This window comes from Pteropus alecto, unplaced genomic scaffold (assembly GCF_000325575.1).
Source record: "Pteropus alecto unplaced genomic scaffold, ASM32557v1 scaffold176, whole genome shotgun sequence".
Classification (NCBI taxonomy): domain Eukaryota; kingdom Metazoa; phylum Chordata; class Mammalia; order Chiroptera; family Pteropodidae; genus Pteropus; species Pteropus alecto.
Genome location: NW_006438644.1, coordinates 1,465,572 through 1,477,677, shown reverse-complemented (window position 1 = coordinate 1,477,677; position 12,106 = coordinate 1,465,572). Strand labels below are relative to the sequence as shown.

Genomic DNA, 12,106 nt, shown 5'->3' with positions numbered 1-12,106 from the left:
ACCTAACACAGCAGATGTTCAATAAGTGTTTATTGAACTCAAATGAGTTCAAGTGCATGTGGATCCCAGGTAGATAAAAAGGCACAGATGATTGCCACAGGGGCTCAGGAGACAGGCCCATGTGATCATAGAAACAAATTTAGAGGCGTGAATGCTGTTTCTTCTTATTGTTTTGAAATGGACACTGATGTTTCCGCTTTTTTGCCTATAAAAGTCTCTTTTGTTTCCTTGCAGAGTGAAGAGTTCCACATTTACACCCAGTATTGCACTAACTACCCGAGGTACGATACGCACTCTGAGTGTTCAGAGCACTTTTGTTCACGTTCATGTTGTTTCAAGTCAGTCAGTTTAATATCTGTTGATATGAGGCATTATGTGCCCCCCTGTGCTGACTGCTATGGGGAAACGGGAAAACACGCTGAGAACGATTACAGGGGTGCCAGGTATTGATCCATTCGGGCTTTGGGGCTCCTGTCACAGCCAGTGGAGGGGAAAATCTTGAGAGACCTTAAAGGAGACCCAAAAGATGGTTAGGTGTCCTTCCATGGAAAACTAAGTAAACCGGTGTGTCTGCCTAGAAGTCTGGTCTATTAACCCTTCTGTATTTGTGCCATGTCTTTAAAAATATGGAAAGCACTGCTAATGAGTTTCTATAATCTAGCTGGAGAGAAAATATGTTGTATGTTTGCTATATAAGTTCTATGAACTGTTTTGAGTTTTATGGAGTTCAGAGAAAGGAACGCTTAGGTGAGAGAGGGCTCGTGATCTCTCCTGGATCTTAGCTTCAGTGTTGCTTACACTGGGGGTGCTAGCGGGGGGCGAGGGGAGCAGTTTAGGAAGCACCCCCTGGACAATATATTGACCATTTCAGTGAAGGAGTCAGGCCTAAGACCGTGAGTCATACTGCTGAAATTTCTTCTTTGTGCAAAAGACATTTACTGAGCACTTATTGATTCCCAATCACTGTGTTAGATGCTGTAAATACAAAATGTTGTTGAACGTCACTTTCCCAGCAATCCAGACATATCGAGGGATTAAGGAAAAGCAGAGCAGCCATCACAGCGCTGGGCACGTGATAGGTTCTCAGCCAGTGTTCGTTCACCATCATCGCTGCTCCATCCTCGTCATGTGGATGAAGCAATGAGGCTCCAGGAATGAGGCTTATTGATTTTATAAGGGTCACATAGCTCCTGAGCGATCCTGCTGGGATTCTGCAACCTCAGACCTCGTGCTATACATCCTTGTAAGGCTTCCGAAGCTGGGCGATTCCACCCCCAGCATCCCCCATGCCTTTTGACTATAGTTTTCCCACATGATCGGCAGGACTTGAGTTGTTATCCCAGCGACCAGCCAGGGAGCTTTTTAAGTGCTCTGCATCCAGCCTCGGTAGAGACACAGCCCTGAGGATCAAGCGGGTGGTGGAACCTACCTGGAAGAGGAGCCAGCAGGCTGAGCCTCTGATGCTACTGCAATAAGGAACAACAGATGGGCCCCTGCCCCAGAGTGGCCCTAGAAAACCAGTGTGGATGAAAAGGCATGAAGCCAGAGGCCCAGACTTCTTGATGGCGAGACACTTTCCACTGGAGGATTTTAGTCTCCTCCTCTAGATATCGGTCAGCATATCAGGCTGTGGTGATTTATTTGGTGGGTGGCCATGCTTTTCCCAGATTTCCCTAAAAACAAAACAAAAACCTACGGGCAGATTAGTACACTTATCACCACACGCATATCTGTAGACGCACCCACAGTTTACACAATTTGACTGAAGCAATGTTCTAAAGTTTTCGACATCTATGCTGAGGAGATCAGGAAATTGTAGGACATCCCAAATAAATCTGCGGTCCTTACACTGAAAGCTGTGGCATTGCACCACAGCCTGTTTCAGAGAAATCGCAGAATCAGCGTCTCCTCAGAACTTCTTCCTGAGGGAAAGGAAAAAACATTCAAACTGGGAAGACTCAACAACGTTCTGGACCCAGCGATGGGCTCTGAGGCACTAGAGGGGCTTATCGGGAGATGATAGCTGAATGATTTTCATTGTCAACATGCCATTTGAAGAAAGAACTTCTGAATTTACAATTTTGGTAGTTCACATTAAGATTTTTCTAACTCAGTAATAAGAAAGGAGAATATGAAATACAGGCAGCTTTTCATATAGTAGGCTTCTTCCTTCAGGGCCAGGGGAAAGGCAGAATCATTTGTTCAAGAACATTTTTAAGAGCCTGCCATGCACGGACCATGATTCAAAGCTTGGTGTCTGTTGGTAGAAAATAGGAACTATTAGGAATGATATTCCTTGCCTTCTAGCTGTTTATATTCTTTTGAGCATCAAAACTCAACTGAATGTAATAGCGGCATAGTGAGTTAGGGCACATCAAATCAATAAATACAAATTAATGTAGTACAACCTCAGTAATGTGTCATAGAAGCAAAGGACACATTGTGAGATAAAGGAGTAGTAATTCCCACCGAGGAGAGTTAAAGACAGTTTCCTGGAGAAAGTGGTTTTTATTTTGAGTCTGACTTGAAGGAAAGAAACGTCTTAGTAGAGGGAGGCTCAAATGGCGTTCTCAGTGAAGCAGGTACGTCCAGTTCTTGCCCAGTTGTGTGGTTTTCCTAGTCGTAGAAAAACTTATTCTCTTGTCCTCTTGTCCCTCCAGTCAGTTTGCTCTCTGAGGCTTGGGATTTCCTCACCCCTGTCTGAAAGCCAGGCGTTTCAGCGCATCTGACAACATTCCTTCTCCCGTGGGATCCAGGCCGGTGATATTACATGTCGCTGGCACACCTTGACAGATGTCCACCTTCTTCATACCAGGCACGCCCTAGTGATTTCGCTGTGAAGAGGCGCAAGGCCTCCCTCTTTCTGGCAGGGAAGGGCCCAGACTCCATCAGGTCCTTGTCCTTGGATGTCTCCCTCTGCCCCGAATCTGGAGTTCGGTGAGCTCAGCATTGTTGCAAGTGTCTTGTTCTTGGCCAAGGGTTCCAGCCTTCGGATGGTTGAGGGCTGCTGAGCAGCTGATCCTGACCCTAAGGAACCTTGCAAAATGTCCTCGGTGACTTGATGAAAGAAAGTTTTGAAATCTCAACTTAGTGGGGAAATAAACCTGTTCAATTAGATAGTTCTCACAGCAGATGAGCTCGAACGAGACTCTAATGGCTTAATTAGGAAATTTGCATTTCGCTTCCTTCCCAGAAGTATTATTTTGTTGTTTGGCTCTGATTTTCTCAATTAATCCTGAAAGCATATTAGCAACTTGTGGAGAAATTACTCACTCCCACCTGCTTTCTTCTAAGTTATGAGAGCATACGATTTTCATTTGTTTGTGACTACACAGCCCGCTAGTTCGCTTCACGTATAGGGTATGAGCATGGTTTGAACCATCCCCCTAAGATGCTTGGGCGCCACTCTTATTGCCTTTGGGGGAGCTGGGATGGAGAAGAGATTCTGACCCACTTTTCTAATACACTCATCGAGGCACGCTACTTAGGAGCAAGATTCTCCAGCTCCTCAGAAGCTGTCTTCAGAATGAGCAGAGCCACTTGGAGGTGAGAAGGGGAATCTGTTCAAAGATTCTCCAAGGGAATTCGACCCGTGGGGCAAGGTGTCCAAAGACCAGCACTTACGTAAGCCAGGTGATTTGTGTGTGATACAAAGACGGCCAGCGGGAGGGGCGACAGCATCCAGCATGAGGCTGGATCTCCTGAGAAGAAGGAGCTCCTTTTTCTTAGTACGAAGGTGCCCCCTCCTTGCAATCTAACCTGTGAAAACTGAATACAGATGTGCATTTTGAGCACTGCACAGAGACACCGAGACGGGGCGCACAGCCAGCGGAAATCCCCTTTGCCGAGCCACGTGTCCGTGCGCTACCATCACCGTTGGAGTTTTTCTAATTCACCTACGCAGAGAAAGACCTTCGACTCACTCGCCCAGAGGCCTTCTCATCTAGCTGTAGCTCTGTTGCTTTCCTACCTGTTTTAGGGCATTTCCTCATACACTGGCCTTTAAAGCTTGAAGACCCATCTTAAGCATTGCAATTTAGATAAAAATATTTATCCCTCCTGCAGATCGGTGGCTGTGCTAACAGAGTGCATGAGGAACAAGACACTGGCCAAATTCTTCAGGGAACGTCAGGAAACTTTGAAACACTCACTGCCTCTGGGGTCTTATCTCTTGAAACCAGTTCAGCGGATTCTCAAGTATCACCTTCTTTTGCACGTAAGTTTCTGTCTGTGCTTGAGTTCTTGCCAGGGCATGGGGAGTTTGTGAGTAGATATTAAGTTAAGGGGGGAAAAGAGCAGAAAAGGCTGGGGACATATGGAAACATTTTCCCAACTCATACTTTATAACTGACTAATCTGCTTTGAGGAATTAGAGATATTTATATTCCAGGCCCGCAGCCCATTGACAACAGCCAAGTAAAAAAGATTCATTTTCGCTCTGATTCTGAGAGGGCTCAGGAGCATCTCACTCTGGGCAGTGACAGTGTCAGGCAGGGAGCTATCATCTTAATGAAAAACAGGTTTCTTACGTTTTGTTTTATTTCCATGAGCTCGGATTCAGTAGGCAGTTGAGAGAGAGAGAGAGTAATTTGTCATAGATGGGCTTTTGTGTGAGCAAAGAGAAGGGGCCGAAAGGGGAGAAGACAGGTGGGCAGCGTGATGAAGGATCTAGCGTCGCCGCAGGGTGTCTTTCCTTCCTATCATTTCCCATCCTCTGGACAAAATTCGAGGTGGCTTCAGAAACAAAAGTAGACATAGCACTCACATCCTCATTTCTTATCATCTAAGGAAGTTGATAAAAAGGAGAAAAAATGTTTTGCGGAAAGTAATTTTTATCCTGTAGGTAGGAGAGGGTTGTTTGTACAACATGAGGCAGTATGGCACGAGACAGGAGCTGGGGTCTGGGGCAAGGCTGCCTGAGTTCAAATCCTGTAAATCGCCCATGTTCACTATGGCCCACGGACAGTCAATAAAAATAAGCTATTATTTGTATTTTATTATTTTTTTCCTACATTAAAATCTTAAAGAGATCTTAATCCAGAGCTCCTCTCCATATCAACATGCCTGCAATTTATATGTATCTTTTTAAAAATGATTTCAGGTTTCTATCTTGGACAAGCATTCCACGATTGCTCAGTTCACACATTTAAAAATTTAAGAACTCTTAAATGGTTCGACTGTATCAGAAATTTCTCAGCTTTTTCTGTTTGCCTGGGTGGCTGGCTCATCTTTGGAGACTCTTGTATACTGTGAAGCCACATCAGAGATATTACTTCAATTGTCACATTGATACTAATGACCTCTTAGATTAGTGAGATTAATTTGCTAAATCCATGTCAAATAATTCTTAACTAAGTAAAACCTGTCTCAGGGTAGATCTCTGCTGGACTCTGCAGATATGGCATCGAAGACTAGTGTGTCCCAGTAAGCTCTAAGCATGGCCTTCTAGACAGTAAAGTATCTGTAAATCAAAAGAAAAGTCCAAGATCTCAGTTATAAAAGTATGTCAACTATAACAAGCTAAGATCCTTACAAAAAATTAATCGATAAGGAAATCAACCCTTACTGTCTAAATTAAGAGCTAATGTCTTAATCAGGTCTGGCTTTAGAGCAAAGTACCATAGACTTGGTGGCTTAAGCAAAAACATTTACTTCTCACATTTTTGGAGACCGAAAGCCTGAGGTCAGGGTACCAGCAGGGTTGAGTTCTGGTGAGAGCCCCTTCTGGGTTGCAGACGGCTGACATCTAGTTTCCTCACATGGAGTAAAGATGCATGAGCGCTCTCTGGGATGTCTTTTATAAGAGAGCTGACCCCATAAGGGCTCCACCCTGATGACCAAATCACCACCCGAAGACCAGTACATCAAGGGTTAGGATTTCAACATATGAATCTTGAGAGAGATGCAAACATTCAGTCTATAACAGCTGATAATGAAGAAAACAGGAGAGAACAAAGGTTAGATTAATTGAAAACTAACTTTTGGCTATCTTTGAGGTATTTTTGCTTTTATAGTTTATTGAGAGTGTTCCTTCTATGTCATTCGCATCACTTTAAAGTTGTGTGGCCGTCCATGGAGATCTCCACAAGCATACACTCTGTCCTCCTCAGTCTGCTGGTCAATGAACAGGATTGCCTCTTACGCTAAAAGAAGGAATTGCTACTTTTTAACTCGCTGTTGATCTCCAGCTTACCAGGGAGATGATAGTTTGGTGGTGCCATTTCATAGGACCTTTCTAATGGCCGAGTCTGAGTGTGGATACAAAATGTAAATTCCTTTCCAGTTTCCAGCTAGACGGAAAACTTGAATACTCAGCAAAAGTAAACAAAGATTTTTGAAGTATGATTGTAAAATAATGGAGCTAATCTTCATGAGTTATACCATAAGCTTAAACCTCCATCCTTTAGCTTAATGAACAGGCATGATAAATGTCACGGACATGTTCTGACTATGTCTTCTTACTGTTTTATACATTTATGTAGGGTTACTGTTGTTTTTGTTTTAAGAAGATATTGCTTCAATTTAATAAGCATTTATTGACCACCCAGCTCTCTGGTGAGCCCTTCTGAGAAGATAAAGGATTAAAGGGACTGTGCAATCGTCTCTGTCCTTACACTCTTGAAGATTCTAAGGACACGTGTCTTATACAGTGGAAAGAATTAGGACAGAGGTCGTATACCTTCCTCAGCTGTCTGAGACTGTGGAACTCTGGTGCCCAGTGCCAGAGAGTCTTCCTCAACATGCTGAAGCGTTGTCTTTAGTGAACTTCGTTTGGGCTTTAAATCCATAACTACATGAAAGTGAACATGTCGTGGAAGTATTTTTTAAAGCTAATGTCCATTATATTTTTGAGTCTGTTACGTATTAAGTCCTGTGCAAGACATTTTACTTGCTCTGGGAGAAAAATAATTATGTTTTCTTTGTGTAAGAGTGAGAACTATATCACATTGACCACCAGGAAGCTCAGAAAACTCCAACTATAATATCAACTGTCATATCTATTATAATAACCATAATATCTCTGTGAGACTTAATGGCCTGCATACATGTTTTGTTTTATCCTCCCTGTCACGAAATTCTCATCTACTTCTATTTTTCCTACCCCCGTTTTAATTCCTATCTTACCATTTTTGTAACAGGTATTTCTGGCAAATTATCTCAAAATCTTAAGGGATAATGTATAAATAAATAGTCAAAAATAAAATATGAGGAACTAATCATAGATGTGCCATCTGTTTCATTGACTCTATGAGGGAAAAAGTGAAAATAACTAGTTTTGGGTTTTTTCTTTCTAAGGAAATAGAAAATCACCTTGACAAGGACACAGAAGGCTATGATGTGGTGCTCGATGCTATAGACACGATGCAGCGCGTGGCCTGGCACATCAACGACATGAAGCGGAAACACGAGCATGCAGTCCGGTTGCAGGTGAGCCCTCGAGATGGTGGCGGCGCCCGGCGGTGCTGCAGGTGCACTGAGTTGCCATCATTTTCCTAAATCAAATATTAAGGCGGCTCGAGTATGGCACTTCCTTTGCAGTCTTCATCATAGCTCTCCCTAAAGAAAGATCAGGACACCCGATAACACCGATCATTGTTGAATGTGGTGTTGAAGAGAAAGTCATGTGGTCGCTTTTAAGCTAATAGTTCGCTCATAGCCCAAGGTAAAAATTTGAGTCTCTTAAGACCTTCTCTCATGTTAATTACAAAAAAAAAAAAAGTAATACTTGTTAAAAGCGACTTTCTCTAAGCTGTTTAAAGGCTTTTTAAACTTCCGTCCCTCTCTCACTGGTTCATAAGATGATGCACGTGTGTGTGGTGATGGAGCTCAGAGACAGGACGGCTAAGTCTGGAACCAGGTCCTTTGCAGTTCCACTTGGGACGAGACCTCACTACTTCCTTCTAGATCCCTCATTTTTCAAATAAGACAGATGATGGTTTTGCCGAGGTCCCTTCCGGCATCAACATTTTAAGCCCTAAATCCCTGAAAATTTTTCATAGATGCTAAACCGGTTGTCATGTCCTAGGTACCTCAAAAGAGCACTATTTAAAAACAAAAGGTCGTTTGGGCCCAGGGGGAAGTCCTAGACTCCTGGGTATCCCTGGAGTGAGCCTTAAAAGCCCAGGGTGACCTGCAGAGCATCTATGCCCAACTCAGGAAAAAAAGATACATAATTCGGCCCATAAGTCCCAACGAAACTCCTGATTTCATCAGTAGGCAGCCAAGTGTAGTGTAATGCAATTAACTATCAAAAACCAAAGGAAGGTGACACTCTAGTCTTCTAGGCCATGTCTGTTTTTTGCAGCTGTAAGGAAAGGTTTAATGCTTCATCTTTCAAATGTTTTGTGGACATAATGTCAGACATAATGTCAGATGTTTGGCATTCTAAAGACACCGCTAAATCGGGTCTGGCTCACACTTACCTCTATTTCTATGCATTTCTACTTTCAATCAGACAAGTTTTGTGTTGTCTTGTGGGCTGCTTAATTAAATGCTGTCTGTGAACATTTTCATTTTTCAAAGTAATAAAACAAGCTTCCTTTAAAAAAAAGCACTGATATGGATGTACAGTAAATCCCAAAGAAAGTGAAAAGTCATGTTATCAATTTGTATTTATCAAGTTCCATTCAAAACATAGTGGTGAACAAATGTTCATCTCCTTTCCCCAAACGAGATCGATATCAAGAAATTTCTGAGAAGATGTTTCTTGTATGATTTTCCATAGGCTTTGGGTTTGACTTACTTATATGTGGTGCGGAATTTAGTTTCTGGAAGAAGGTTTCCAAGTCAATAGCTCTAAAGGTTTTTGTCCAGAGAATAGGGGGTGAGAAAGTCAGGGGACAGATGTCAGTCTGAGAAGGTCACATATCAGCTCCTCTTTACCTAGCTTTTGGAAGACATAACTGCTGCCGCTAGCCATTGGAGAGGGATTATTCAAGAATGGAAATAAGTAATTGGCACCTCATCAACTAACAACTTGATTCATTTGTTAACCCTTAAGTGACACCACCCATAAATGTAGGTTAATGTCATGGATCATTAGACACCGTTAGATGTCACACAGATCCATTAGACCCAGTTGAAGATATTTAGACACCTTTCTCGAGGCTGAACAAATGGGCCACCTTATCCTCGCTGCCTTGCCTTCCCACCTCTTGTTTAATCTCATGGGACTTTCACTTTTTCAGGAGATTCAGAGTTTGCTCACTAACTGGAAGGGGCCAGACCTGACCAGCTATGGGGAACTGGTCCTTGAAGGAACCTTCCGCATCCAGCGGGCCAAGAATGAGCGCACCCTCTTCCTCTTTGACAAGCTGCTTCTCATCACAAAGAAGAGAGACGACACGTTTACTTACAAAGCTCACATCCTGGTAGGTCTGCATATTGGTCACAGGCAAGGACTTCACCTGTTCGTTCCATTGTCTTCCAAGTGCGCCTCCCCTCTTTCTGCTCTTCCCCACAGTGTGGCAACCTCATGCTCGTGGAAGTGATCCCCAAGGAGCCGCTCAGCTTCAGCGTCTTCCACTACAAGAATCCCAAGCTGCAGCACACGGTTCAGGTAACAGCAGTGCCCGCAGCTCCCCGCGAGGCTCACTCATGCAGATGATGAGAACTGCGTGCCAGGCAGCCTTTCCAGAGCTTTCTGGCCACGTGGTGTAGTTTGCATCTTATCGGAGGGTTCTAGGAGCGTCTGAATCTTGTGAGTGGCGGAGGCGGGAGTCGTCTGACTGTCCCAATCTCCTTCCGGTAGGCGAAGTCTCAGCAAGACAAACGCCTGTGGGTTCTGCACCTGAAGAGACTGATCCTGGAGAATCACGCGGCCAAGATTCCAGCCAAGGTGAGACAACGAGGTCAACAAACAGTAAAACGTAAAGGAATTTAGGTCCCAGGGAGGCCTCTGAAATAAAATAAAAAAAAATAAAGAAAATCGAGAGGGATCGGCTAAACCAGCCATCTATATATGTAAGGAGACTGGGGAGAGTTTTTGTTTTTTTTTTTTTAATTATTGTTGTTTTTTTTCTTTTGAGGCTTAGAAGAAGAAATAATAAGTAAAAGACTATAAGGAAATTTCTAGAGAACTAGTACAAAATAAAGAGAATTATGAGAATTGTTTAAAGGTGTACCGAGCCCCTACAGTGAATAAAGCTGGCTTGGGTTCCGTGGAAAGGCTACGGGAACAAGACCCAGACTCAGCCAAGGAGGGACCTGCAGACGAGGGAACTAGCTAGAGAAACAATGAACCGTTTGCTAAACACGATGAACTAATAAAGGTATAAGCCAAGCGCCGCGGAAGAATAAAGCGTTCAATTACAGTGGAGCGGACAGAGAAAGGAAGTGCCTTTTACCTCAGTCTTGAAGGAGGAGGAATCGTTTCATTAAGTAGGGGAAAGGGCAAACCAAGCTGAGGGGACAGCATGAATAAAACAAAGTGATGCCTCGATGGAAAAGGCCGAGGCCTCAGGAGATGGAGTCGGAGGTGAGGCTGGAGAAGTGGAAGGCAGCCAGCTGGGCTGTGGAGGGCTTTGAACCCGCACACGAAGGAGTCTGGATTGTATTGGTGGCGGGACACTACTGAAGGTTTTGGAAGAAGAATGTGGCATCATCTCCCCCGTGTTTTGAGAGTGTAACTTTGAGGACGGTGTGACAGATGAGTTGTAGGAGTGAGACTGGAGGCAGGAGAGGAATTAGCAAGCCACCACAGTAGTCTAGAAAAGAGATAAGGGACACTGCCAGGGAGCACACGCAAAACCCATCGCAGAGGCACAGGGAACAGGATTTTGCCCACGAAGTGCATGAAGAGAGAGAGAAATAAAAGCCGAGGATGAGTCAGGAGTTGGGCCAAGAGGCTGATGCTGTGAGTTCCAAAACAGGCGGCAAAGGGGAGGAACCGGTCGGATGGGAGCGGGAGGGAGCAGCCGTGACACATGTGCAGGGGCGGGTCAGCTGCAGGTGGAAATTCAGGTCTTGGAAGCTGAGGATTTGGAGACTTTCTTCACATAGACAGTGATTGAAGTCCTGAGATTTTATAGGAGGGCCCATAAAAACGTGTAAAGGAGAGACCCCTTGGGAATCCCAATATCTAAGTGATCCGCAAGGGGGTGGGGGATCTGGAGAACAACCAAAGGAAGAGTAGCAGTTTTGTATTAGGAAAACAGGAGGAAAAAAGTATAGTAACAAAGGAAGGAAAGCATCTCAAAGAGAGGAAGTGGAATAACAGCCTCAGATGCTGCAGAGCTGTCAAAACAGATTCAAACAGAAAAGCAGATATTAGATTTGCCTTCTAAGAGGTAAGGGAGAGATTGCAGTGGGTTGAAGAGAAAGGGAGAAATAGGAACGGACTGAGCGTAGACTTTTTTAAAGCAAAGTTCAAAAAAGACAAAAGGTCGTAGTTTGAGCAGAGGTAGGAGCAAAGCAAGATGCTTTGACTAGGGGAAGAAAGCCATGGACACAGCTAGGCCGAGGGGTCGAGACAGGGAAGCAGGAGACAGTACAGGTAAGAGGAGGGCTGCTCCTTGGAATTCGACCCTGGGGACGTGGCAGGATGAGATCAAAAGCACAGGTCTAGGGGTTGGTTTCGGAAAGGGTCAAACACCTTCCCTGAGCCAAGAGAGAAGAAAGATCGGAGAGAATAGAGAAACGTTGAGGTGGATTTGAGGGAAGATGAAGGGTTTGATTTCGTTGCAGTCAGTGGTAATGTCATCTAGTGAGTGAGTGAAGCGAAGCACAGATGGGTTTGGGTGCCTGAGGGAAAATGGAAAGGTTCAGAACACCTGCTAAAGAGCATGGACCAGAGAGTCACTGGGGATGACCACGGGATCCCATGAAAGGCATCCCAGACCCTACTGAGGCTGGCCACCATGAATCGATGTGATGAGGTTGTCTTAGAATCTGCTCGGCAACTCAGAAGCTAGTGTTGAGGAACCACAGCCCACGTGGGTTCCCCAGGGGTGGGGATGGGCAGAGCTGAGAGTGGGGTGCTTAACAGGGATAGGAAGGGTGGGGTGCTCGTCAGCCCGTATGGCTGTGATTGAGCAGGATTTCCGGGCTGAGTGGAGAGTGAAACCAACTGGGAAAATAGGCATGGGTTGAAGGATTGGAGCCCTTG

At 44.5% G+C, this 12,106-nt stretch overlaps 1 protein-coding gene across 1 annotated transcript in view; it reads left to right on the top strand.

Annotated features, from left to right (window-relative positions):
* Positions 1-12,106, top strand: part of PLEKHG1 (pleckstrin homology and RhoGEF domain containing G1) — an 82,608-nt gene that overhangs the window by 46,835 nt on the left and 23,667 nt on the right. The window contains exons 4-9 of the mRNA XM_025049484.1: positions 235-281; positions 4,066-4,216; positions 7,297-7,428; positions 9,189-9,371; positions 9,464-9,559; positions 9,752-9,869. Coding sequence (XP_024905252.1) covers positions 235-281; positions 4,066-4,216; positions 7,297-7,428; positions 9,189-9,371; positions 9,464-9,559; positions 9,752-9,869 — 727 coding nt within the window. The remainder of the gene's footprint in view (positions 1-234; positions 282-4,065; positions 4,217-7,296; positions 7,429-9,188; positions 9,372-9,463; positions 9,560-9,751; positions 9,870-12,106) is intronic.